Raw genomic sequence first — 27,654 nt, 5'->3', positions numbered from 1 at the left:
GGATCAATGGAATGCAAGGTACATGGAGGAAACTGAGTTTTGAGCAAAGGTCACTTACTGAATGGCTGCTAGGTGCTAGGCATCCTTACCCACCCCACCTCCCGCCCCCAGCCTCAGTTTCCCCAACCTTGAAAGTGCACAAGAATACTGAGGTTCAAGGATTATTGAGAAGCTGAACGTTTTCATGTAGGTTTTAAAAATCCTGGTGCCTGGGTCCCACTAACACATGTTGATGGTTACATCTGCTGAGCTCCCCGCCCCACCCCAGACAGATGAGGAAATGACCGGAATCTTTCCTTCCCGAGCACAGAGTGGGACGCGATGACACCTAGCCCCGGGGGCCTTGCGGCCCACCTCTCAGAGGTTCCCGCAGGTAGGCTAGCGAGTCGCTCCGGGTTTCCTCTCCAGGCCTTCCCGGCACGCGGTGCGGCGCGTCTCCCCGCCCCGGGCAGTTGAGACCCGGGAGGCCCGCAGGGCGCCTGGGCCCGCCTTGGGCCTCATATCTACGTTTCCGCGTCAGGCCCGCAGAGAACTTGGCAGGCGCTCGCGCGGTGTTCGGGAACACTCTGTGCCGAGCGCGCTCCCGCCCGCCTCCCTCCCCGCCGGCCCGGATGCCCCGCGCAGGTTTGTGTCCATGGACCCCCAGGTACGGCACCCGGCGCGCATCCACGGAGCCCCCGTGCCCTTGTCCTCGGTGTCCCCCGAGCCCGGGCGGTGCGAAAATCCGCTCCTCGCTCACTGGCAGGGCGTCCAAACGTAGGTTACCCCGCGCGTCATCGAGAGGTTCAGAAAGATGCTGTGGCCCCATTTTAAAACAAAGCCCGTTTATTAGCGTTCGGCCGCGGTCTGGGCCGGCCCAGCGTCAGATCCTGAGCGCGGCCGACTCCTAGTACCCACAGGAAAAGTAGGCAGCTAAAAGAAACCTGTTCTGGACCATGTGATCCGTTTGGAGCACAATGCCTCCCCTTTCCGCCCCCACCTCCGCCCCGCGACGGTTCCCGTCAGGGCTGCGTCAGCTTTGGCGATCGCCAAGGCTCCAGGGTCTTAGTCTCCTCTCCTGTGAAATGGGGATAACAGTGCGTGCTTGGTGACTCTGCACGTGGAGCGCGGCCGGTCGCCAAAGACGTCAGTGCTGCGGTCCCACACCTCCCGGACCCCACCTTCCGAGGCCCCCACCCCGGCCTCGGCCCCGCCCCGGGGCTCCCTGGCTCAGCGCGCGGCGCTGGCTCCAAAGTGCGTCACGGGCGCTCCTCCGGCGGCCAGGGCGAGGCTGGCACGGGGCCAGCGCGGGCCTGGCCAGGGGGTGCCGGGCGGTCTCGGGCGGGGAGGGGACCCGGGGTGTGCAAGGCGCTCCAGTCGCGCGCTGTTGGGGGCGCCCTCCGCGGCGGGCAGCGCGCCAGGGCCCCGGCCTCCGGCAGCCTCGGGGGCGCGGAGGGGCTACACTTTCCCTTCGCCCCCCGCCCTCGTTTCCTCCTGCGCGTCCGCAGCAGAGATTTCCTCTCGGGGAAACTACGCGGATACTTCCCGGGGCTCCTCGCCCCGCCCCAGGTCTCCGCCCCCCTCTTCGCTGGGGAGCCGGTGCTCGCCCGCGGCGGGGAGGAGGCGCTGGCAGCCTGGGCCGGGAGGTGGCAGGGGGCCGCGGAGACGTCGGCTACCGACTCGTCCTGCCATGTGACGCCGCCCTCCGTCCCGCGATCCCCCGTGCGCCCCGGGCCCGCGCCCGCGCTCCGTCGCGCGGCACATCATGCTGCTGCCGGGCCACGCGCGCCCACCGTCCGCCCCGCAACCCGCGCAGCATCCCGGCCTCCGCAGGCAGGTAGAGCCTCCGGGGCAGCTCCTGCGTCTGTTCTACTGCACCGTCCTGGTTTGCTCCAGAGAGATCGCGGCGCTCACGGACTTCTCCGGTAAGAAGCGACCTCCCTGGCTGAGCGCCCCCCGGCGCCGCGGGGCGCTAAGGTGAGCCCTCGGTTGGGGGCCGGCGCCCGAGGGGGCAAGGCCGGGTTGCTTGAAAGTTAGAGCGAGCTAGGAGCCCTAACTTTTTCTTGCCTGATGCGAACTCTTCGCATATAAGTAGCTGCATGTGGGATGCCGGCAGAGGGGGTCCCCCAAGAAAGAAGGGTGGGTAGAATTTGGAGTTTGTCTCCCGATGAGTTGACCTCGTCAGTATCCCAGGGTCAGGGACCAGACTCCGAAGGATGCGTATCGGTTTAAAGCACCTTACGCTGAGTCCTGTGCACCGAGCTCAGCGCTGTTGGTACACGTGTTGTGGTCTACGTTGTACCTGGTTTGCTTTACGCGCAGTTTGGGTGTGCCCCAGCCGACCTCGCGGGTGCCCACGTAAGGAGACCAGTCCAGGAGACATTTGACAACAGACCTGAGGGAAACCCGGGAGTGGGGTGGTGGAAGGTCCGGTGGAAATGCCATGAGAGATGAGTAGAAGCTTGCAGTACAGACAGAGGAGACACAGGGGTAAGACTTTACCGCCAAAAGGCACCAGAGTTGGCCCCTTCCAGCCCCCGTCGCCTTAAAAAAAGAAAAGAATAAAGACTTCCCCTCCCAGTAACCGATGAGGCTTTTTTTGGGGGGGGGGGGGCGGGGACTGAGCCGATCTCAGATAGTTCTGGGGTTGTAGGTGGGGCACCACAAAGGGAGAGAGGTTTCTGAATTGATGGGGGCTAGAGGGACAGCATTCTTAAATTACCTTTGTGCTTGCTGAGAGTAACCAGACGTCCCTGCAAAGGTGGATCAGACCTGGGTCTCCGTCTGGCGAGGCTGGTGGCCCTTCACCCTTTCCTCGCCCCTGCCCAGCCCCGGAAGCAGCTCTGAGTCCCATTCTTTGCCTTCTCCCTCATCTCCTGTCAAGGCCGGGCTTCCCGCATCTCTGCCTTGAAGGTCTTTTGCGGTGTAATCACAGTCAACAAGGCTCCTTCCTCAGACCCTGTTTGTGCAATATGCTAGTACATGGCAAGGGACACTGGCAAACCAGAAGCTGAGTTGGGTTTCTAGTTTACTTACAGAGAATGTCATTGTTAGCTGAGAGCCCTCGGGTCAGAGGTTCTTTGCTTTGAATATTTAATATCAAGGCAGTGTTTCTACCTCGCAAAGGAAGCCAAGACATGCCTATTTGGCAAGGAAACTGAGGTCCTTAAGACCGAGGGTCAGAGCGCTGTGGTAAATGTGCTGGGAAAAAATGCTGAATTTCAAGTGCTATTGACTTTTTTTTTGTTGGTAATAGAACTTTCTTGGCTGCTAGAAAAGTTCTGTCTTTGCTGATTTAAGCTATGGAAAGCAATCTGAATTCAGCCACCAGCAGGCTGAGAATATTGTGGAGCAAAGAACAGAAAGCCAACAAGCCTTTCTACAGTGTGACGTCACTGTAACTGAACAAATATTGCTTTAGGTACCGTTGCGGTGTAACCATTAGATTGTTCTCACAGATTACAGGCACTTAGAGCTTGTTTCTTTAGTGAAGCGGTTGCAATCCTTGAAGCAGTCTATAGGTTACCACCCAAGTTTGGGACTGTCTGAAGGTAACAACTGTTTCAGAGGGTGAACTTGAGCTGTCAAACAGGGATGCTGTGAACTTGGATGTTTTCATACATATTTCTCTAAATGATTAAACGATAAAAGAAAATTTCTTGTGCTTTTAGTGGGAACCTAGATTCCAGGGTTTGAGACTCCCTGAGCCAATATTCGGTTGATGGTGACATTGCCAGGCAACCCCCATGTTTTCTCTGGTCAACCTTGCTCTTTAGAGATCTGAAGACCAGGGAGAAAGTGTTTGGGAGCCTTTTGGGGAGAAGAAAAGAAAAATAACCTCGTCTGAAATCACAGACACACTCACGTTTAGATCTAAATTCTAGCTTGTATGGCTTTAGGGAAATATTAGAAAAGGCTCAGGGAGAAAGATACCGTCTTCCAAAATTGATTCATTTGACTTGAAACTTAATGAACCTTTAGGGACCCCCCCTAGCCACATGACACACACCATCCAAGAAAATTCCTAAGCTCCAAAGATGACAGTCTGAGGGTTCAGTTGAAAACTTCAGTTGACACAGTGGATCCTGGTCATGTGACTCCAACACATACACCCACATAGACACAGACACACACATCCCCCCCTCCTCAACTCGCACCTCTGTGGCCTCAAAGCCTGATTCCTGCCTTCCTGGGAAGAAGAGACCCTGTTCCTGAACTTAGAGGGGTGTGTAGAAACCAGTGCCTGAAAAGAGACAGTGGGCCCTCCCCTTCGGAGCCTGCAGCAATAGCTGAGCACTGGAGAAAAGCATTTGACGTCTTTGCTTGCTTGTTTTTCTAAACAAGGAAACATCAAAAATCCAGACAGATGGAGGGTGGAGGGAACTTGGGACCCTTTCAGCCTTCGTGAAGAAGGGGATGGAAGCAGGATGGTGAATCCAGGTGAAAGAAAGTGCTGAAATGAAAGGGGTCCTAGCCTTTGTCTGTACAGTATTGGGCCTCCTGGGAGATTAGCAGCACAGAGTTTTGGAAAGTTACTTAAGCCTTTCTCTTCTTTGCAACTCTTCCTTGAGCTTTTTTTTTTTTTTTTTTCCCTGAGGCTGTCAGCTGGTGTAGTTTTCCTGGGTCATTGGTTTTTTTGCCCCGGGGATTCCAGCATCAGATCTCACTCTTAATAAGCCAGAGGCTGCATCAGGGCCTCCTCTCCTCCCCCTTCATGCTCGTGACTGGTGCTAATCACCTTCAAGCCTGCTAGGAAACAGGCTCCCTAAACACCCCCTTCCCTCTCCTCCCTAAAGACATTGAGATGCTGCCAGCGGCCACTGGAAGACTATCATCACTGCATTAAAAACACATCGTAGGAAGGCAAGAACAGTTCATGCACAATTAGTGCCTCTGATCCTTAATCCCAAACTCAAATGCGCTTGGCTTTCGTCCATTTTCCTCTTTGGGATAGCGTTCTGTTCTTTTGACTGCATTCCCAACTTGAGAATTTAGCCAGAGAGGTCCAAACTGATCATTGATATATATATGTTTTTTCATATATAGAAATACAATGTCAGCATCATCTTTGTTCAAAGAACAAGGCAGGATGAGGGCAGAGCGGAGGGAGGGGTGCCATTTTGGTTCCAACGATTAAAAAGATCCTAAAGATCCTTTCTGCATGTGGTCTGGCTTTCAAGAGTGATGTTTTGGTGTGTCTCTGAACTTAGTATGCCCTGTCCCTCAGGTCTTATTCATTTTTTAAAAAATAATATTTACTTATTCGGCTGTGTCAGATCTTAGTTTTGGCACATGGGCTCCTTCGTTGTGGCGCTTGGACTCTTGAGTTATGGCATTTGGGCTTCGTTGACTCTCAGGTTGTGGCATATGGGCTTCATTGCTCTGAGACACGTGGGATCCTATCAGTAGTTCCCTGACCAGGGATTGAACCCTGCATTGCAAGGCAGATTCTTAACCACTGGACCACCAGGGACGTCCCATCTTGTTTCTTTATCTATATATTGTTGATGGTTTTATTCCCTGCAGAGAGCAGGTACGGTCTTCTCTCTCTGCTCTTTCCTTTTCTCCCTCTTCTGTTTTTTTTTTCTTTTTTTTCTTCTCAAAGATGCTCAAAGTGATTGATGGACTGATGAGGGAGGGAAGGAACGGATGGAAAATTAATCATGTTCCCACTTGGATTCCTAGAAAACTCCTGACTTTTGACAAAAAGAGTCATGATCATATGTTGACACATTTGGTTTTACCCTCGGGCATGGAATGGTAAATGTGGGAAACAGAAAGGAAGTGAGAAACAAGGAGAGTGTTTTAAGGCCTTCCTTGTTCCCAGACGTCCCCAGACCACAAAGAAAGGTCATTGCATGATCGAAGCGGGTCTCCAGGCTGGTGTCCTACCCTGCCTGCCTCCATCAGTAGCCCAAGTGGGCAAGACAAGATGTGGGGCTTGTTATCAGATCATTTGCAGCCTAGCAAATAAGCCTGACCCTAACTCCTTATTTCACTGGTCAAGAATTTTAGAATGTAAGACTTCCCTGGTTGTCCAATGGTTAGGAGTCCGCCTGCCAATGCAGGGAATGCAGGTTCGATTCTTGATCTGGGAAGATTCCACATGCTTTGGGGTAACTAAGCTCATGCACCACCAACTACTCAGCCTGTGCTCTAGAACACTCCAGCTGCAAGTACTGAGACCTGCTTCCCTTAGAGCCTGTGCTCTGCAACAAGAGAAGCCATTGCAATGAGAAGTCCAAGCTCCGCAAATAGAGAGTAACCCCTGCAACTAGAGAACGCCCACGAGCAACAGTGAAGACCCAGTGCAGCCAAATTAAAAAAAAAAAAAAAAAAGAATTTCAGAAAATAGAAAAATGGTTGTTCCATTGGTTGGGATCCCTGGAGTGGGAACTCTGTCCTGATGGAGTGGTCCGTTTAGAAGAGGTTGAAGCTTCCTTTTATGCTTAGAGAAACAGTGGGTCTCAACCCTGGCTGACACACTAACATCCCTCAAGTCTAAACAAATATATGGATGCTCTAGCAGCAACCCAGGGCTTCTGATGAAATTCATCTGGGAGATCCAGGCATGGATCTCTTTTTCAAAGCCCCCAGGCAATTCTAGAGTGCAGCCAGAGTGGAAGACCACTGCTGCCCATGTCAGAGGGCAGGGATGAACCATGCACAGTTCATCCAGGGGTACATGGGTGTGACTGGGTCCCACTTCCCCCACCCCCTGCCCCAGGGCTCATTGCCAGGGAGACCAGGATGTATGTTCCCTGCTCTCAGTGTGCCGCTGTGTCCCAGCACACAGGTATGCACAAACTTACACAGACGTGCAGGTCACACAGGTCTGCCTTTTATCGTCCCTTGGTCATATCATACTTTAATTGGGATTGTCTTCACTTTCAAAACTTTGATGGAGCCAAAGGGCAGCTTGTCAGCAAAGGAAAACAAAGCAGATGTCTAAAGGAGTTGTCCAGCTGTCATAGAAGAAGACGGATGAAAAGTAAGCATCTCAGAGCTCTAGCCTGTTTCCATGGAAAATAACTACATTCAAAAAGTGTTCTGACGGCTCTTTCTGTAGCCAAGAAGAGGAGTCTGGGCAGGCGAGTGGTCCCGTAATTGATGGCTTTGGTCTCCCAGGCGCTTTATTGGAAAAGGCAGCCTAGCAGTAGTTTCGAGGGAGGAAGAGAAAAGAAAGGAGTGAAAATTAGTTGAGCATAGTGTTATCTGACTTCATCCTCATAGCAACCTTCTGAGTTAAGTAGAAATCTCACTTTACCCAGCCTCAGAGGGCTTGGTTAACTTGTCAGAGACCCCCAGCTCGGAAGCAGAGGCATACCCTAACACGGGCCCAGGGGTGGGGCCAGGCTGGAGGACTTGGCCCGTGTGGGTGCTGAGTGGGGGGCAAAGCCAGAGAAAAATGCCTCAATTTGCCTGACCTTTTTAGATAGTTCTCCGTTTGGGTGAACTCCGGGAGCTGGTGATGGACAGGCAGGCCTGGCGTGCTGCGGTCCATGGGGTCACAGAGAGTCAGACACGACTGAGCGACTGAACTGAACTCAACTTGACTCATCATAGCGATTTCAATTGTCCTCTGAGTAGACTGACCTTTTCTCATTTCTTCCTTCAACATCTTCTCAACACTGTTGATCCACAGTAGGTGTGGGCACAAGGCAATCAGTGGGTATAGTAGAAAGATGTTAGAACTCCTTTTCTATTCATTTCTATCTTGAAAAAAGAAGCTCTGTCTTGCTTCTAGTTAACATACAGATTGAGGGAGTTTCCTGGCAGTCCAGTGGTTAGGACTTGGCACTTTCGCTGCCGTGGCCTGGGTTCCATCCCTGGTCAGGGAAATAAGATCCTGCTAGCTATTCAGCATGTCTAACAAAACAAACAAAAAACATGCAACTTGACAGTACAACAGTTCATCATTTCTTTTTAAAATTTTATTTTATTGAAATATAGTTGATTCATTATACAATTTCTAAATGCAATATTAGAGATGTGTTCTCAAAATGTTTTTGCTGTTGGGGTTCATGATTTAAAAATTTTTTGAGACCACTAGTATTTTCAGCCATCCTGACAGCACTTGCAAAATTCTTGAAAAGGCACCACTTTGGGGGCAATAACATTGAAACAGCAACTGCTCCCCTGTGGCCCAGCCCTATCGCCTCCTTGCCCACCATGCCAGTTCCCACAACTGCCAGTAAAATTTAGAGGAAGAATGTAATAATCCAGTAATTATCTCGTTTCAAAAATCCATACTCTTGTCATTCAAGCTAAGTAATGAATGTGGATGCATAGGGTGAGGCACTGTGGACTTTCATGACACTTGAATGAGGCTGGTGTGTCTGTATATTTCTAGAATGCACTAGCTTCCCTGGATAACATCCATCCTAGAGTCACCTAGGTTTTAGCACTGGGAGGAGTCTCTCAGATGGGAGGGTGGCTGACCAGGTGATTCTAAACTGTTTTCTTTGAGCTTCTTTCTTTCCCCTTGGGTGCATGCTCAGTCGTGTCCGACTCTTTGCGACCCCATGGACTGCAGCCTACGAGGCTCCTCTGTCCATGGGATTTTCCAGGCAAGAATACTGGAGTGGGTTGCCATTTCCTCTTCCTGACCCAGGGATTGAACCTGTGTCTCCTGCATTGGCAGCCGGATTCTTTATCACTGAGCCACCCGGGAAGCCCCTCTTTCCCCTTGAGGGCTCTAATTCTGCTACTCCTTCCCTGGCCCTTATGTGTGCACTACCTCAGGTTAAACTCTGACCCAAAATAAGGGGCAAATTCTTTACTTGGTTTTCTTAGCACAAGTAAGAGAAGTTAGCTAAAAATATTATAATGTATCAAATACATAAAGCACTTTATGCCACACAGTGTTTTAAAAACTTCATGTTTATTAACTCATTTAATCCGCACAACCCTATGAAGGAAATTTCTCTATGAGTTGAAGAAATAGTAGCCAGAGAGCGTATGTAACTTTTGGAGATTTGAATGCAGGCAGCTTCTCTAATACTAAAGCAAATCAATTATAAGTTGGTTAAAACAATGTCACTTCTTATGTTTATCTCTTAATATATCAGATCCAAATCTTTCCTAGGACTTACAGGTATTGTCCATTCTATGTTGCATCAAGAGATAGCACCATCCAGCTCCAAATAACTGATTATGAAATAGGGTATATAATTCATTTCTTGGAAATATGGTGGAACTGGTGTTCTGGAAGTATTTTCCCAACAAAACATCTAAAGCTGCTGAATAAAATATAGCAAACATCCTTTAAATGCTTGGGTGAGTGGAGAAACACAAGGACTAGCCAGGGAACACAATGAAGAGAGACCAGAGAACTGAAGAAGTAGCTGGCTCTGACCCTGTGGCTACACTGGGGCCTTTGATGCATTTTATAGTCAGAATTTACTGGGTACATGAGGGCAAGAGACAAGGCATCAGACCAATGTCAAGTGAGGAATTGGAATAAAGATCTCCTTATAAGGCCAGGGCCTGGAAGGGCTAAACACTCATAAAAAGGTGCGTGAGAAACAAATCAGCATTCTTGCAAAGAAAGATGACAAGGGAACATCTCAGCTTGGGCTCAGGATTCAGTTCAGTTCAGTTCAGTCACTCAGTCATGTCCGACTCTTTGCAACCCCATGAATCACAGCACGCCAGGCCTCCCTGTCCATCACCAACTCCCGGAGTTTACTCAGACTCATGTCCATCAAGTCGGTGGTGCCATCCAGCCATCTCATCCTGTTGTCCCCTTCTCCTCCTGCCCCAAATCCTTCCCAGCATCAGGGTCTTTTCTAGTGAGTCAACTCTTCGCATGAGGTGGCCAAAGTATTGGAGTTTCAGCTTTAGCATCAGTCCTTCCAATGAACATCCAGGACTAATCTCCTTTAGGATGAACTGGTTGGCTCTCCTTGCAGTCCAAGGGACTCTCAAGAGTCTTCTCCAATACCACAGTTCAAAAGCATCAATTCTTCAGTGCTCAGCTTTCTTCACAGTCCAACTCTCACATCCATACATGACCACTGGAAAAACCATAGCCTTGACTAGACAGACCTTTGTTGGCAAAGTAATGTCTCTGCTTTTTAATATGCTATCTAGGTTGGTTATAACTTTCCTTCCAAGGAGTAAGTGTCTGTTAATTTCATGGCTGCAGTCACCATCTGCAGTGATTTTGGAGCCCCCCAAAATAAAGTCTGACACAGTTTCCACTGTTTCCCCATCTATTTCCCATGAAGTGATGGGACCAGATGCCATGATCTTAGTTTTCTGAATGTTAAGCTTTATGCCAACTTTTTCACTCTCCACTTTCACTTTCATCAAGAGGCTTTTTAATTCCTCTTCACTTTCTGCCATAAGGGTGGTGTCATCTGCAAATCTGAGGTTATTGACATTTCTCCTGGCAATCTTGATTCCAGCTTGTGCTTCTTCCAGCCCAGTGTTTCTCATGATGTACTCTGCATATAAGTTAAATAAGCAGGGTGACAATATACAGCATTGATGGACTCCTTTTCCTATTTGGAACCAGTCTGTTGTTCCATGTCCAGTTTTAACTGTTGCTTCCTGACCTGCATATAGATTTCTCAAGAGGCTCAGGGTTAGAGGAAAAAATAATCTTTGTTGAAACTATGTAACCACACACTTACCTTTGCAAGAATCTGGGGTTTGAATTCACATTGCCATTACTAGGAAACCCAAGCTAAGAAACTCAAAAAGTTGCCCCAGGGTACCTGGAAAAAACCCACGAATATTCCCTGTATAGCAACATCAACGCAGGCCCCACAAGATTCTGGTAGATTAAATTCTGCTGATTGTGAACACACAGTCAAAAATGCACTGTATGAACAGCAGTCAGCAGCAAAACCACAGAGTGTTTAATAAATAAGAGGGAATATAAAACACAAAAAGAAATAAAAGAATCCAGAAGAAGAAGGAATGAAACGCTATCAAGAAAGGGCAGGCCTATTTTTTTTATAGAGTCAAATATATCAACTAACATGAAAAAATATATTCACTGAGGTTCAAGGCTTGATGGATAGATTAAATGTAGTTGAAGAGAGAAATAGTGAACTGGAAAATAAAGCTAGGAAAATTATCCAGAATGCAGTAAAAGAGATAAAGACATGAAACGAAAACCTTATAAGACATGGAAAATGGAATGAAGATTCAACACACAGGTGACCAGTATTCTAGAAAGAGAGAATAGGAAAAACGAGGGAGAGACAACACTCAAAGTGATAATATCTTAGAGTCAATTTTGAAGAGTTGATGAATGATTCAGATTCAAGCATCCCAAGCAAAATAAATTCATGTCTATCATACTAAAACTACAAAATACTAAAACAAAGTGATGGTCTTAAAACAATCAGATGGAAAGTTTTTCATTTGGAAGGGCTTTGCCATGACAATGACAGTCAGAAACCAGTGAAATATTTTCCAGGTTCTGGGGAAAAAAACTGTCAGTGCAGAGCTATATAACCAGCTAAACTATCTGCAAGAGTGAGTGTGAAGTAAGGACATGTTTACCACTAATAAATCCTTACTGAAAGAACTACCAGAGGATATACTTCCTGAAGAACAGTAAGTCTAGAAAGAAGGCTTGTGGTATAAAAACATGACGAGCAAAGAAATGGTACAGCTTCTAATGCACTTTACCTATATTCTTTGCTCTTTCCTGCTTAGAGAGTGTCATCCCCTTGCCTTGAGATTTTCTCTAAGATGTCTTGTTCTTTCATCAGCTAAGATCAAGACGTAGCTTTTTGTCTTGTTGAACTTTTTGACCCAGTTGAACTCTTCCACTGACTTATGGCTTTTGACCTGAGTTACCCAAGACTTCTTCCCAGTGGGCATCAGTTCCGTTGTGATTATATAATGGAAGGTCTGTCTGAAAGAACAGGAAACGTTCTCAAGTCTTTCGGGTCTCAGATGCTATGCTAAGTATCATATAGGCCTGCTCTAAAGAGTCAGTCTGTCCCGGGGAGGCTCCCTTCTCAGTGGTTTCATGGGCACTCATCACAAAGCAGTTTGAGGGATGAAGAATAGATTTGGCCAGTTACGTTCTTCAAATGGTACCCAAACCACAGAGCTTGGAATTGAGGGATTATTAGCATATCCATCCTATGGGGTCACAAAGAGTTGGACATGACTTAGCAACTGAATAATAACAATAACGAGCGTATCAACACTGCCCATGGGTTGATTTTCCACTTCCACACTTGCATTTCTGGACATCTGTATCCCTTGTTCACTCAGGCTCCTGATGTTGAATGTCTCCTGCATTAATTAGTTAGGGAATGAAGTGAAGTGATGATTGGGGTTACTCTCAACCTGAGAGCCTAGTTTTCCAAACACACAGAACCAGGCCACATTAAAATTCAAAACTCAGGCCACTGAATCTGAAATGTATGTTTGCAAACCGTCTGATTTCATGTCTGCCTCAGATGTCCCACGAATACAAATCACCTCATTTGGAGTTGGAAGAGCAGGGAGGAAGAAACCTAAGAAAGATCTCCAAAACAAATCTTTAATTCGGATGAGGATAATAGAATGTAATCCCGTTTCAAGTCTGTCAGCATTCCTTTGATGATTACAAATGAGTCCCTTTTCCCCTGCAATGTGGGGGAATAATCTGGATAAAATAACCCTTTTTGTCTGCAAGGGCCCAAGCGATGCATACTCGTGACAGCTTTCAGAGTAGTGTTTCAGAGCCTGAGAAGGGCGCTCTGCTACCAAGACCTTCCCTTTTTTCTCTTGACTTAGAAGATTTTTCACTCTTTTCATGTTTGGCGGCTTCCAAAGTTCTCAGGCTTAGAAATCATATATCAATCATAGTACTGTACTCTGGAACGAGAGAGACATGGGTCAGGGAGCCCTTTCTGTTCTCTGTTTGTTCACTGGGAGACAGGTGGGGATGAGAACGCATGATCTTATCTAGAAGGCTAATTTGTACAGCTTTTGAGGGATATGCTTAAGGGAGTGTATAAGGTTAGACTCTCCTTTCTATTAAAAAAAGATGTACACTGTCCCAAGTTCAGGCTCACATGCCTTTTTTGTTCATGTGATGGTAAAATTAAGGGACAGTTGTTTTTAAACACCTTCCTCTGTTTTGTGAGGCTAAACATATCTCCCAAGGCTAACCATACCAAATGCTTTGTGAATAAGTCAGACTGGATGTAAAGCCATCCTGAGGCTGTCCAATCCACAGCCTCAGGATGGAAAGGGGTCTCCGAGGCCCCAATGCTGCAGGACCTGCTGTGTGGAGTCAGCCCTGCAGGCTGTGAATTCTACAGAACAGAGCCTGTGGCCTTCCGTGTTTTCACTTCTTTAAAGCTCACTTTAAGTGTGAAGGACTCTTTCTTTTTTAAAACAAAGGGCCCCAAGATTTTTTTCCCCCAGGGTTATGTGTAAATAGTGTTATGGGTCCCTAAGCCATAAACTAGCACTTTGAGGAAAAAGGCCTGCTTTTGTCTCGGACTTCTGTGTTTCTCTCTGGCTGATCAAGGCGGGTTGTTAGGGCTTGTCAGTCTTCACCAAAGATTCCACATGGTCCTTAGAGTAGATAGCTATCTTCACTCAATGCAAATTTTGCTTGTTCTAACACTGAGTCTAAACCAGTGATTCTCAATATTACGCTTAACAAAAGAAGACAAAGACAAATGCTATGTATTACTTATATGTGGAGTTGAAAAATTAATACAACTGAATATGTATACAGGACAGAAATGGACTCATAGACATATAAGCTAAAAGTTCAGAGAGGAGATGAGAGGGATAGATTAGGGACATGGATTAACAGATACAAACTACTATACATAAAATAGATAAGCAGCAAGCATTTACTCTGTAATAATGGGAATTATGGGCTTCCCTGGTGGCTCAGACGGTAAAGTGTCTGCCTGCAGTGTGGGAGACCTGGGTTCGATCCCTGGGTTGGGAAGATCCCCTGGAGAAGGAAATGGCAACCCACTCCAGTACTCTTGCCTGGAAAATTCCATGGACTGAGGAGCCTGGTGGGCTACAGTGGGCTGCAGTCCATGGGGCCACCAAGAGTCAGACATGACTGAACATGCACATGTGCACGCATGCACACACTCACTGGGAAATATACCCATTATCTTGTAATAACCTGTAATGGATTATATCTGCAAAAACACGGAATCACTGTGCTGCACATCTGAAACTAACACAACCTTGTACATCAACTATGTTTCAATAAGCAATAAAATCATAAAATAAACCAATGATTCTCAACCCAGAAAAAATCTGTTCCCTGAGGAATATTTGACAATGTCTGGAGGCAATTGAATTTGTTACAACTAGGGGTGCTATTCAGAGAAGGCAATGGCAGCCCACTCCAGTACTCTTGCCTGGAAAATCCCATGGGTGGAGGAGCCTGGTAGGCTGCAGTCCATGGGGTCGCAAAAAGTCGGCCACGACTGAGCGACTTGACTTTCACTTTTCACTTTCATGCATTGGAGAAGGAAATGGCAGCCCACTCCAGTGTTCTTGCCTGGAGAATCCCGGGGATGGGGGAGCGTGGTTGGCTGCGTCTATGGGGTCGCACAGAGTCGGACACGACTGAAGCGACTTAGCAGCAGCAGGGGTGCTATTGGCAGCTAGTGAGTAGCAGCCAGGGATGCTGCTAAACCACCTACAGTGCAGGGCGCGGCCCCCACAGCAGGGAGTGACCTGGTCCTCACGCTGAGGCTGAGGAATACTGGGCCGGACCAGCCGACATGCCATGGTTTTATTTCCTACATGTTTGGAATCTCAAGAAGGTGTGACATTTTTAAACACTGAAGTTGAGTGTGGAAAACCTAGAGACAGCTCCACGACGCTCTTCTCAGGGCCAGCTTGCCTTACACAACCACCCAAAACTCTCAGTTCCTCAAAGCCAAGGACATGGCAATCCAGGCACAGCTGTGTGTCCTCACACTCCCGCCGAGGGGACTTATATTCATGTTCCTTCCACCCTCACCTCCTTACAGAACTTGCCTGTGCTGAAAAATTGATGCTTTCAAATTGTGGTGCTGGAGAAGACTCCTGAGAGTCCCTTGGACAGCAAAGAGATCAAACCAGTCAATCCTAAAGGAAGTCAGTCCTGAATATTCACTGGAAGGACTGATGCTGAAGCTGCAGTACTTTGGCCACCTGATATGAACAGTCAACTCACTGGAAAACACCCTGATGCTGGGAAAGATTGAGGGCAGGAAGAGAAGGGGGTGACAGAGGATGAGATGGTTGGGTGGCATCATCAACTCAATGGAAATGAGTTTGAGCAAACAGGGAGACAGTGGAGGACAGGGAAGCCTGGCGTGTTGCAGTCCATGGGATCACAAAAAGCTGAACATGACTTAGTGACTAAACAACAACTGGCCTTTTTGTCCTCCTTATTTCAAGCTCAAATACTCACCATCATTAACGTCAATCTAAAATACCCCTCTAGATGGAGAGGTGTTGAGACTTGAAGTCAGTTGCTCGCTCACAGTGCAAGGATGTCTTTGCAACACTTCTCAATTATTTCACAACATCAGCAAGGCAGTTGTGGGCATGGGGTGGGCGGGGGAGCAATTTGATTTTTAAAAGGAAGACAGCAAGTCTTGAAAACCATGAGCAGATTTGGTTCCTCCCACTGCCTTCCCCTACTTTCCTCCTTCTCTGATCCTGTTTCTGTTCCTCTTGCACCTTCTCTGACCCCCGCCCCCACCTTTGCACCCACAGACAGCAAGCACATAGATGAGCTGATATTTCTATGCAAGGTCATGTCCTCTTCTATGTATTGTTGTTGTTCAGTCACCAAGTTGTGTCCAACTCTTTGTGACCCATGGACTGCAGCACGCCAGGCCTGTCTGTCCTTCACCATCTCTTGGAGTTTGCCCAAGTTCACGTCCATTGAATCGGTGGAGGAGGGAATGGCAAACCACTCCAGTATTCTTGCCATGAGAACGCCTTCTCTGTACTGCATGTTATATAAAGACTTTCGTTCAAAGATGGATCTGAGAGTGTTGATTGCACGGTTGAATCATCTAGCGCTACTTCAGGGCGAACCTGTCCACTCTTCTGTGCGGAATGTCATCACCTTATCAGGCCACATTTGCAGTTTCAGTGGTTGTGGGACTTACCGAGCCCACACTGAGTAGGAGAATCAAGCGGATTCCTCTGAAATGATAACTACCCACCTCTGCCCAGGGGCCACCGGCCCAGAGGACAGCTACCCATGTCAGAGCTTGCGTTGCTGTCACCCTTCTTTCAAACAGGTTGCAGCTCTAATTAAAATATTTCTTTCCTTCTGCCAAACGCAGAGAAAATATAGCATTGTTTCCAAAAGAGCGGGCAGGGGCACCGGCGGGAATGGGTGTGCAGTATTTGTACAGTTTCGTGACTCAGTACATCTGAATCTCCAAGCATTTTAAGAGCTTTGTCCAAAAAAAAAGGTCTATTGTGTGCCTCTTGGCACTGAAGAAAATAGCAGGCCTGTCAGAACTTTGTTTCAGATTTAATTTTAAAGTGGGTGATGTAAGAATGTTGTCCAACAGGAGGGCTTCGCTCCTTTTTCTCATTTCTGCCCATTTTGGTGTGAGAGAACTTGAGTTCTCTGAATCCATTCATATTAAGAAATCAAAGCCTCTTCCCTTGAAATCGTTTTAATGAAAAGGCATCACATTGCAAAGCAAATACAGTATATCTCTAAAATGCATATGACTTCTTAGAATAAAAGTAAAATTATATTTGACTATATTTGTTATTTTCCTCTATGTGCACGCTTCAGTCATGCCCAACTCTTTGTGACCCCATGGACTGTAACCCACCAGGCTCCTCTGACCAAAGGATTCTCCAGGCAAGAATACTGGAGTGGGTTGCCACGCCCTCCTTCAGGGGATCTTCTTGACCCAGGGATCGAACCTAAGTCTTCTGCTGCTCCTGCTTTGGCAGCTAGATTCTTTACCACTGAGCCACTGGGGAAGCCTTATGTGTGTATATATAGACACATATACAGAGCGTCTTCTTACATTATCTTCTGTCTTTTTTTAATACACTTAAAAAAATTATTTTTTCATTTTTAATTGAAATATAGCTGATTTACAACATTTCAGGTATACAGCAAAATGATTCATATATATATATATACACATAAATATATTCTTTTTCGATTCTTTTCCATTATAGGTTATTACAGGACACTGAGTATAGTTCCCTGTAGTAAGTCCTTACTGTTTATCTCTTTTATATATAGTAGTGTGTATCTGTTAATCTCAAACTCCCAATTTATCCCTCTCTTCTCCTTTCCCCCTTTGGTAACCATAGGTTTATTCTGTATGTCTGTGAGTCCCTGTTTTATCAGTACACATTTGAAAATGTAGACATAGAGACGTTACTGATTTTCCCAAATGCTCCTTGCACTTGGTATGTACTCTTGCACTTGGTATGTACCATGCTCATCATCAGTCGTGGGTACAAATGTAAAAATAAGCAGAAAAGGGGCTTCTTTAGTGAGCTAGTGGTGGAGAATCTGCCTGCCAATGCAGGTGACAGGGTTTCAATCCCTGGTCTTGGAAGATCCCACATGCCGGAGAACAACTGGGCCTGTGTGCCACAGCTGTTGAGCCTGTGCTCTAGAGCCCGGGAGCCACAACTACTGAACCTATGTGCCACAACCACCAAAGCCTGAGTGCCCTGGAGCCTGCGTTCTGCAACCAGAGAAGCCACCGAAATAAGAAGCAAACACATTGCAATAGCAGTGAAGACCCAGCACAGCCAAAGATAAATAAATAAATAAAATTATTTTTAAAATAAGCAGAAAAAAGCTTTTTTGCAAGGTTGTGCTTTCCTGGCTGTTTCTTTCCCCTGATATTAAACATTGGACAGTGATTTTTCTCACCCCATGGACATTTTAATATAGAGTACACGTTTATCATCTATGTCTCTGGGTTAATATTAACAAACATTATACGCTGTGCTTTTTAAAAAAAAAACCAAAGCATGGTATTCAACCCTTGGATTCAGCTGAACTGTGAATACTGAGTATGTTGTAAGCTTCTGGGCTGGGAAAATTTTTTACGATGTTGCAAACACCATTCTACCTTATGGGAGTGACTTTTCACCCAAACCAGTCTTTTGGGCTCTGCATACACCACCACTGGTCCTTGGCGAAACAGCCTCTATTTCCTTCTTCCTGGTTTCTGGGAAGCTCCCTTAAACACCTGGGCAGTCACTGAATTCAGTTTGTATTTTTTCCATAATGGGAAATTTAACATGTAGACCTCATACACAAGACGGACTGCACCATCCATGTTGCATATGTGGTCCAAGATAGAGTCAGACCACGGATGAGAATGGAAACCAAACAAAGATAAATCTACCATGACTCTCCATGGCTCTAGGTTGTTACTGCAAGGAAATCTGGCCAAAGGAGTGTCTTAGTTATTTGCTCTTGTGTGTGTGTGTAACTGAACACACATGCACACACACTTACCAACACATACTCACACAAGTGAGGGGCCTTTCATCCTCAGAATGCAGTCAGACAGTGACGTGTAACCTAAGCTCAAACTACAGTCTTCCGTGGAACCTTCCGGACTGTGACTTGCTACAGCCTTAGTGTCTTTCTTGGGGTACTGGTTGTAGTCGCTGAAGAGCGACTTGAACATGGCGGCTGGCTCCCGCAGGATGGTGACGTAGACGGTGCCGGGCGGCATGAGGCGCTGCAGCTCCGCGCGGTCGAAGCGCAGGTGGCTGGCTAGCACGTGCGGCGGCCGTGCGGCCGGTGCACGAAGTGCGCCTAGAAGTTACGCGGGTGGCAGAACTGGTGCTCGCAGCTCGGGTGCGCGTCAGGTTGTGGCGCTCGGCGAAACGGAACAGGATGTTCTGCACCGTCGTGCCTGCAGTCTTTGTCTGAGTACAAGGGGGAGACCCAGGTTCAATCCCTGAGTCAGGAAGATCCCCTGGAGAAGAAAATGGCAACCCACTCCAGTATTCTTGCCTGGAAAAATCCCATGGACGGAAGAGCCTGTCATGTATAGATGTGAGAGTTGGACTATAAAGAAAGCTGAGCACTGAAGAATTGATGCTTTTGAACTGTGGTGTTGTAGAAGACTCTCGAGAGTTCCTTGGACTGCAAGGAGGTCTAACCAGTCCATCCTAAAGGAAATCAGTCCTGGGTGTTGATTGGAAGGACAGATGTGGAAGCTGAAACGCCAATACTTTGGCCACCTGATGCAAAGCACTGACTCCTTGGAAAAGGCCCTGATGCTGGGGAAGATTGAGGGCAGGAGGAGAAGGGGATGACAGAGGATGAGATGGCTGGATGGCATCACTGACTTGATGAACATGAGTTTGAGTAAACTCCAGGAGTTGGTGATGGGCAGGGAGGCCTGGTGTGTTGGGATTCATGGGGTCGCAAAGAGTCGGACATGACTGAACGACTGAACTGAACTGAATCTGCCTTTCTACAAGATTCAAATCAATCGTTTTATGGCCCGGGATGACTCACCTGGTGCCAAGATTATCTCAAAATACATCTTGTGGGTGAGGGGCCTGGTGCCATTCTCTGATTTTTGAGACATTCCTTTCTTTCATTAACAGACTGCTAGTAACTTCTCCCCTAGAGAAGGAAATGGCAACCCACTCCAGTATCCTTGCCTGGAGAATCCCATGGATGGAGGAGGCTGGTAGGCTACAGTCCACAGGGTCGCAAAGAGTCGGACACGACTGAGAGACTGTTTACTTTCTTACTTAGTGCCTTTCTTGAGAGTATGCACCATTCATCTTCATTACCAACTTATGTATTTTCTTTCTGTGGCAAAGGTAAATTATTAGGTAGCATATAAGCAGTATGATATATTGAGAGTCTTAAGAAGATCAAATGTTAGTGATTCAGCCTCACAAATTGGGTTAAAATTGCAGGCCTAAGTACTTGGTTGTAAATTTACATCATAATCATTATTATTCCAGCAAACTGTGAGGTATGGACGTTACTTGTCCATATCTGCTTTTTCTCAGGTTGTGGGGAAGAGTGAATTTGCTGGAATCACCAAAGCCTGAGAACCAGGGGAAACGGCTAAGCATTTCTCACTGCAGGGCATTTGGGGCCCAGGGCTGACTCCACTGCATACTAAATCCTTCCTCAATTGGATTTTAATTTAATTATCACCAGGGAATTAAAATTTTGAAAGGACAATATGCAGACCTTAGAAACCGAGCTATCCAATAGAAATATGATGTAATCCATGAAGGTAATATTAAATATTCTTTCGTTGTTGTTCAGTTGGTAAGTTGTGTCTGATTCTTTGCAACCCCACGGACTGCAGCATGCCAGGCTTCCCTGTCCTTTACTATCTCCCAGAGTTTGCTCAAACTCATGTCCATCGAGTCGGTGATGCCATCCAACCATCTCATCCTCTGTCATCACCTTCTCTTCCTGCCTTCAATCTTTCCCCAGCATCAGAGTCTTTTCCAGTGAGCTGACTCTTCACATCAGGTGGCCAAAGTATTGGAGTTTCAGCTTCAGCATCAGTCCTTTCAGTGAATATTCAGGTAGCCACACTAGAAAAAGTAAAAGAGGTGAAATGAATTTTCATAGGAAATTTTATTTAACCCAGTGTTCCCAAAGTATGATCCTTTCCACCTTAATCAGTAGTTTTTTTTTTTAATTAAAACATATTTTTATGAGACTTCAAAGCTTACATTTTTATTTCAAGGTTTTAAAAATTAATTATTAATGAGATAGTTCGTTCTCTTTTGCTTATGAGGACTTGACAACCTGGGGTGTATTTTAAACTTACAGCCCATCTCAACTCAGCCTGGCCTCATCTCAAGGGCTCAGTAGCCACGTGTGACCTGGGGCCACAGCAGCACAGTGTTAGAAGGTTGAGAAGGGCATGGAAGTTTTAAAAGTCCACAGCAGGGCAGCTTTGAGGTCTGGGATCAGCACACTGCCTTAGTTCTCAGTGAAGACGCCTTCCTTTTACAGAGCCCCATCAGGCTGCGTCGTGAGGGGCCAGAGGCGGCCACCCTAGTCCCCCCTGGGAACTTGGCCTCCCCAGCTCACCTGCTTTCCACGTGGGGGATAATGGGTGTCCTCCTGCTTCTTCCAATCCCTTCCCCGGAGAACCATCCTAAACTTCCGTCCTTGGGAAGGGAGAGAGGGCTGCCAGCAGTCACCCAACTGTGGCAGAACCTCCCAGCAGTACCAGAAGTTGATCAGCCCTAATCGCCTTCATCTCTTTCTGCCAGGAGGATGTCAGGCTGTCCTCTGCACACCCACTGCATCGGGGCATCAGACCTCAGAGATGTATCCTCCTCCTGGAACCTCATTTCTCCTGGAAGCTGTTCTCTGTTAACCTCAGCCCACAGCAGAGAGAACCCAGGCTGGAATTTGCCATGAGGTCTCTCAACTTATTAAATACAGGACCACGACTGGACCTAGGAGGACTCTGCTCCTGTTTGGGGTCACTGTGCTGGATATCAGGATCAGCCCTCAAAAGGAACAGACATGAAGGGTTCAGAAAGACCCCAGCTCAGAGCTCTCCCCTCATCTGACAATACCACCAGCTGAAATGACTTTTCATTATTCCCCTGGGCCTTCTGCTAGAATCACCTTGGGAGTTCTTTCAAATATACTGATGTCTGGAGCTCCTTCCCAGGCTAACTGAATTGGAATTTCTGGGCTGGGACCTGGGCATTGATATTTTTAAATCTCCTGAGGTGGTTCTGCCCTTCAGTCACAGTTGAGACTTGCTGGAAAGCATTGCACACTCTTAAATCTACCCATATTTTAATTCAGTATTTATTATTTTTCCAGACACAGAAAATTTGTAATATTAGTACAAAGACTTCCTTTATAGCCTTCATCCAGATTCCCTGAATGTTTCCATTTTATCAGATTCACCTTATTCTTTTCTAAGTTGCAGATAAGATGTCCTTTCCTCCCATGTACTCCCCTGTATTCCTTAAGAACAAGGACACTGTCTTACATAACCAAGAACAATGATCAAAATCAGGATCAAAATAGGAACTTGCTACCCTATTGCTTTCTGATCTACAGACCTCATTCAGATTTCACCATTTGTTCCAAAAATGTACTTGGGAGTGCAAGAAGATCCCAGATCATGTGTTATTTTCAGTTATCATGTCCCTTTAGTCTCCTTGCAACCTAGAACTGCTCCCCAGTCTGTGTTTTTCACGACACTGGCATTCTTGAAGATGATGAGATGGTCATTTTGTAGAGCATCCCTTAGACTGGATTTGTCTGATTTTTTTTTTCTTACATATTTGTGCAGGATGTTCCAGCAATGAAGCTGTGTTTTTTTCAGTGCATTGCATGGTGAGGAATAGGATATTGGTAACCCTGTTACTCTGAAGTGGCTTTAATGTTTGGTGAAGATGATTTTTAGATGAAAGTTGCCATCATCAGCTGTCCTCACACAGATTGAATCACGGCAGGTAGCAATATGTCTAGCAAAGTTCTTTGGGCCTTGAACTCAGGAGAAGCAAGTCTTAAAGCAGAAGTTGTTGTGCCATTACTCAGTCATGCCCAACTCTTTGTGACCCCATGGACTGTAACACACCAGGCTCCTCTGTCTTGCACTTTCTCCCAGAGTTTGCTCAAACTCATGTCCACTGAGTTGGTGGTGCCATCCAACCATCTCATTCTCTGTTGCCCCCTTCTCCTCCTGCCTTCAGTCTTTCCCAGCATCAGGGTCTTTTCCAATGAATGGGCTCTGAGCATCAGGTGGCCAAAGTATTAGAACTTCAGCTTCAGCCACAGTCCTTCCAATGAATATTTGGGGTTGATTTCCTTAGGAGTGACTGGTTTGATCTCCTTGCAGTCTGAGGGACTCTGGAGGGTCTACTCTAGTGTCACAGTTCAAAAGCATCAATTCTTCAGTGCTCAGCCTTCTTTATGATCGAACTCTCACATCTGTTTAGAGGGGAAAGGAAAAAGGTTCTAGAACCTGGAGCTTTGGCAAAGGGAACTAGTCCAGGAAAGGCACTGCCAGTATTGCTCCTGGTGTTGGGATGAAGTGACAGGAAAGCATTTGTTCTGGAAGGAACTTCAGATTAGGGAGGGAGGCAAGGAAGAGAGCCTCTGCTTACCTGTGCCTTTGGTGAGGACTAAAATGTTCCTTTTCAATCCTCCATCTAAAACAGAGCAACTATCTGTTTCTGAGGTTTGATGCACCTCACAGATCCATCTGTTTTTTCCTTTGAGATTGATGGCTTCCAGTTTAGCCCCAGACATAATTCCTATTAAGATGTTGACCAGTTTGACACTTCTGGCAACTCAACCTGTTTATTAATTACTGCTTATCTCCAGATCAGTTGTGGTTCTTACCACTTCAAAGAACACTAGAACTTCAGTTGGTGGAAGGCATCCATTTTGCTTCTGGCTCAGAAGACCTTGTGATTCCACAGACGAAGCCTGTTATTTAATAAATGATCAAAACTCGGTTTTCCTTCTGTGTGCATGTAGGGAACTGTGTGTTATTGACTGAGTTAGGGAAGGGATGGTATTTATTTCTGGCCATCTGGTATACCAAGCCTCACTGGGCAGCAAGCAGCTTCCCTCTTGAGCTGCTGTCGCGATTTCTGCTCATGCTTGTCTTTGGCTCGTTATCAGAATGCGTCATTCCCTTTTCTTTGTTCTCTCTCCTTACTTCATATGTTTACCTTCACCTGGGCTGTTGGGGAAACGTCATGTTGTCATGGAGATGGTGGCCACAACAAATTTGAGTTCCCCAAACTCACGTTGTCCCTGGGTCACTTCCTCATACCTTTGAACCAAACAGCAACTAATCAAGGTAATGATAATAAAGATAAATGTTTATCCTCAGCTGACTCTGGATGTCCCCTCTGAAAAGATACTAGAGTCTTTACGTGGTACCTGTGCCCTTATTTGGAGATAGAGTCTTTGCAGAAGTAATCTTTACCTAAGTCTTTACAGAAGTAATGAAGTTGTTATACAAAGATGTCTAATCCAACAGTTAGGATTATAAGTTTTCTTTCCCCTCTGTATGGATGTGAGAATTGGCCCATAAAGATGGCTGAGCACCGAATTGTTGCTTTTGAACTGTGCTGCTGGAGAAGACTCTCGAGAGTCTGGTGGACTGCAAGGAGATCAAACCAGTCAATCCTAAAGGAAATCAACCCTGAATATTCATTGGAAGGACTGTTGCTGAAGCTGAAGCTCCAATACTTTGGCCACCTGATGTGAAGAGCCAATATTTGATAAGTGTTCTTATAAACAGGGGAGGTTTGGACACAGAGACACAGGGCGAGAAGGCCATGTGAGGATCAGAGTTATGGTGCCACAAGCCAGGAAACAACCAGAGCGGGGAGGGGCGGGGAGGGAGAGGCCTGGAACACAGCCTTCCCTGGAGCTCTCAGAGGGAGTGTGGCCCCATCCACCCCTTGATTTTGGACTTCTGGCCTCCAGAACTGTGAGGCAATACATTTCTGTTCTTCTCAGCCGCCAGTCTGTGGTACCTTGTTACAGAAGCCATGAGAAATGAATGCAGGAGAGTTCTGAGCCCTACACACATAATAGCTCAGTTAATCTTGACAACGGTCCTCTGAGATGTGTCATTACTGTTACCTTCATTTTATAGGTGCACATCTGAGGCTCAGAGAGGTCGGACCGTTTCCTCAAGGTCCCCAGAGCTGGTAACACCCGCTTTGCTCAGCCCCGTGATACTCGCCTCTGGCTGTTGTGTTACTTCTCGCATCTCCTTGGCAGCCACGCTGGGCCTCTTCCTCCTTCCTTCCTGTCTTCCCTCCCTCTTCGTCTCCTCTCAAGGGTCTTCTCCGTCCTCCCATCTCCTCAAGGTCTGCGCCCCCAGTGCCTCTGCCCGCAGTTCTCACACTAGCCGTCCCCTCGGGTTTGCAGATCGCTTCCTGGTGTCCCTCCTCCCAGGTCCCTCTCCGGAGCTTCTGACTCCAGACACTCTGCTGGGACACCCCACAGGCACTCAGAACAGAATCACAGACCCTACTTTCGATGCTGAATTTCCCAGGAGCATGGCCCCACCGGTTCAGAACCCAGGAGGGATCCATTAGTCTCTCTTGTTTCTATGTACCACGTCCCCATCCAGTTTTAGTGCTAAATCACTGTCATTTCAGTCTCCACCAGCTGCATAATCGGCAGGCCCCAGTGCAAAGTGAAAACGGGAGCTCCTTGTCCAGAAATCAAGGAGGAAGAGCTGTTTTAAACGTACTAATATTCAGAGCTTTCTTATCACTGTGTTTATTTGCTCTTCAGTGTTGTTCTAAGTGAAAAAAAGTGGACCCTTTAAATTAGGAGCATGGATTTTATCATCATCTTTATATTAGGTGACGCTAGTTTTAAATACAAATATGAGAACATGGAATAGGTGTATGGAATTACAGAAATGACGCATTCTTGTTTTGTGTATATCCTGTCCGTTTGTGTGTATACTGCTCTCTACTTTGTCTTACTGATATGTAAGCAGTGGTTGAAAGGAACAGAAGCTGTGGGAATCTCTGTCTTTCCCTTTCCTTCTGTGCCATCATTTGCAGCATGAGTATCTGGCCAATGCGTGGCACTAACAAGAATAAGAAGATATGCTGGGTTTCTGGGTTGTCCGGATTTTCTACGATGTCCCAGCCAGCTTCCCTCATTCAAAGCACATTCCTGTTCTGAGGGAGAGCGTGGTGCTGTCAGCGTGTCTGCCTACCCAGCTGGACACGCAACATGCTTTCCCGATGCTCACTCTGAGTTGTGCTGGTGGAGTTTCACTTCTGTGGCATTCTCTGCTCAGGACATCTCAAACACTTTATGACATTGTGATGGCAAGGGACTGTGGGCATCTCCTCTGCCCACACTCATGGCCTCTTGTCCCACTGGGCTTCATTTACAAAACACATGTTCAAGGATTAAATTATTAAGACTGTCAAGGTGGTCACAGCAGAGTGTTAAACCAAGAGCCTGGCCCTTCTGAGTGTGGAGCTAGCTCTGTGCACCAGCTCAGGTCACACACTGGTGTTGTAGACTCTGATCTCCATCCCTGTGACCCTGTCCCCCTGCCACTGTCTTAAGTCAGGCCTTCATCCTGGACCACATAGGATGGCGGTCACCCAGATTTCTTCCTGGGTCTCTCCAGTCCCTCCAACATGGACTGCTGGATTCAGGATTTCTCGGAATTGCAAATCTGACCAGTATCACTTGCCTATCTTCAACCTTCAATGGCTCCCATCTGACTTCAGGTTAACTTCAAACTCCTTAGGGAAGCCCTGCTAACTTCTCCAGCCTTCGCTCCTGACGTCATACCCTGTCCACTGACCATGCCAAAGGTCTAGAAGTTTCCTTTGAGCCCCTGCACATGTGGCCCCTGCTGCCTGAGGTCATTTTCACCTGGCTACCCCCTGTGCTTTCTTCAGGCACCACCTCCCATCCGGAAGCCTTCCTGCTTCCTTCTTGGGTAAGTCACATGTTCCTTATTACTGACCCCCTCCCACCAGACACTCTCTGTGCTCCTCTACCACAGCAGTTAAAATCACTCTGGGCGATTTCCCTGGTCCAGTGGTTAGGACTCCACGCTTCCACTACAAGGGGTATGGATTCGAACCCTGGCCTGGGAACTAAGATACCAGATGCTGTGTGGTGAGGCCCAAAAAATTTAAATTAAAAAAAAATCACTCTGAACATAATATTATAACCAAGTATATAAGAGACCGAGAAGGAAATGGCAACCCACTCCAGTATTCTTGCCTGGAGAATCCCAGGGACAGAGTTGGACACTCAAGAGTCAGACACGACTTAGCGGCTAAACCACCATCACCACCACCAGATATAGAGAAGTGAGTGATTCCTCCTTTATTCTATGTCTTGGATTCTGGCAGGGGTTGTGAAGTGCCCTTGAACCTGGAGTAGAGACTCAGGTTGAGAGTTGGAGTGGGGACTCATCTCCATCTCACCGCCAGTGGGCCAAGAGATATGCTGTGTCAGCGAAAGTGAACAACTCCCCTGAACAACTCCACATCAGAGAGCTGTCATGAGGATAATCATGGCAAGTGAAGTGAAAGTTGCTCAGTCATGTCCGACTCTTTGTGACCCCATGGACTATATATACAGTCCATGGAATTCTCCACGCCAGAATAGTGGAGTGGGTACCCTTTCCCTTCTCCATGGCAAGGCTTTCATTAAAGGTTGAACATTTCATTTTAAAAAGGAGAAATGACTAATTTTACCTTTTTAATTAATTAATTTGTTTTTGGCTGCATTGGGTTCTGGTTGCTGTGCAGTGGATTTTCCGTTGTGGCACATGGGCTTAACAGCTCTGAGGCATGTAAGGTCTTAGTTCCCTGACCAGGGATTGAACCCATGTCCTCCACACTGGAAGGCAGACTCCCAGCCACTGGACTACCAAGGAGGTCCCTATGTGTGTGTGTGCTTAGTCGCTGTGTTGTGTCGGACTCTTTGTGATTCCATGGACTGTAACCCTCCGGGTTCCTCTGTCCCTGGCATTTCCCAGGCAAGAATACTGGACTGGGTTGCCATTTCCTCCTCCAGGGGGTCTTTCCAACCCAGGGATCCACCCTGAGTCTCCTGTGTTTCCTGCATTGGCAGGTGGATTCTTTACCACTGAGCCGCCTGGGTGTTCAGCAAAGACAAAGCTCTTGCTCTGAAGGCAATCCCTGAAAGTAGTTCTGCCTGTTTGAATTATG

General features: G+C 47.0%; 1 protein-coding gene across 8 annotated transcripts in view; it reads left to right on the top strand.

Moving 5' to 3' along the window:
• Nucleotides 1–306: 306 nt before the first annotated feature.
• EVA1C (eva-1 homolog C) overlaps nt 307–27,654 on the top strand; it is a 121,791-nt gene continuing 94,443 nt past the window's right edge. For 6 of the 8 annotated variants that reach the window (XM_027538056.1, XM_027538225.1, XM_027537705.1 and 3 more), the window contains exon 1: nt 1,645–1,904. In XM_027538056.1, coding sequence (XP_027393857.1) covers nt 1,745–1,904 — 160 coding nt within the window. In that variant the 5' untranslated portion in view covers nt 1,645–1,744. Of the gene's footprint in view, nt 374–420; nt 625–1,644; nt 1,905–27,654 lie in introns of those variants that run through there. The other 2 variants (XM_027537792.1, XM_027537965.1) reach the window with 2 other exon arrangements.

Source organism: Bos indicus x Bos taurus, chromosome 1 (genome assembly GCF_003369695.1).
Source record: "Bos indicus x Bos taurus breed Angus x Brahman F1 hybrid chromosome 1, Bos_hybrid_MaternalHap_v2.0, whole genome shotgun sequence".
Classification (NCBI taxonomy): Eukaryota; Metazoa; Chordata; class Mammalia; order Artiodactyla; family Bovidae; genus Bos; species Bos indicus x Bos taurus.
Note: the sequence above shows the minus strand (reverse complement) of the source record. Positions and strands in the feature narration are given on the sequence as shown.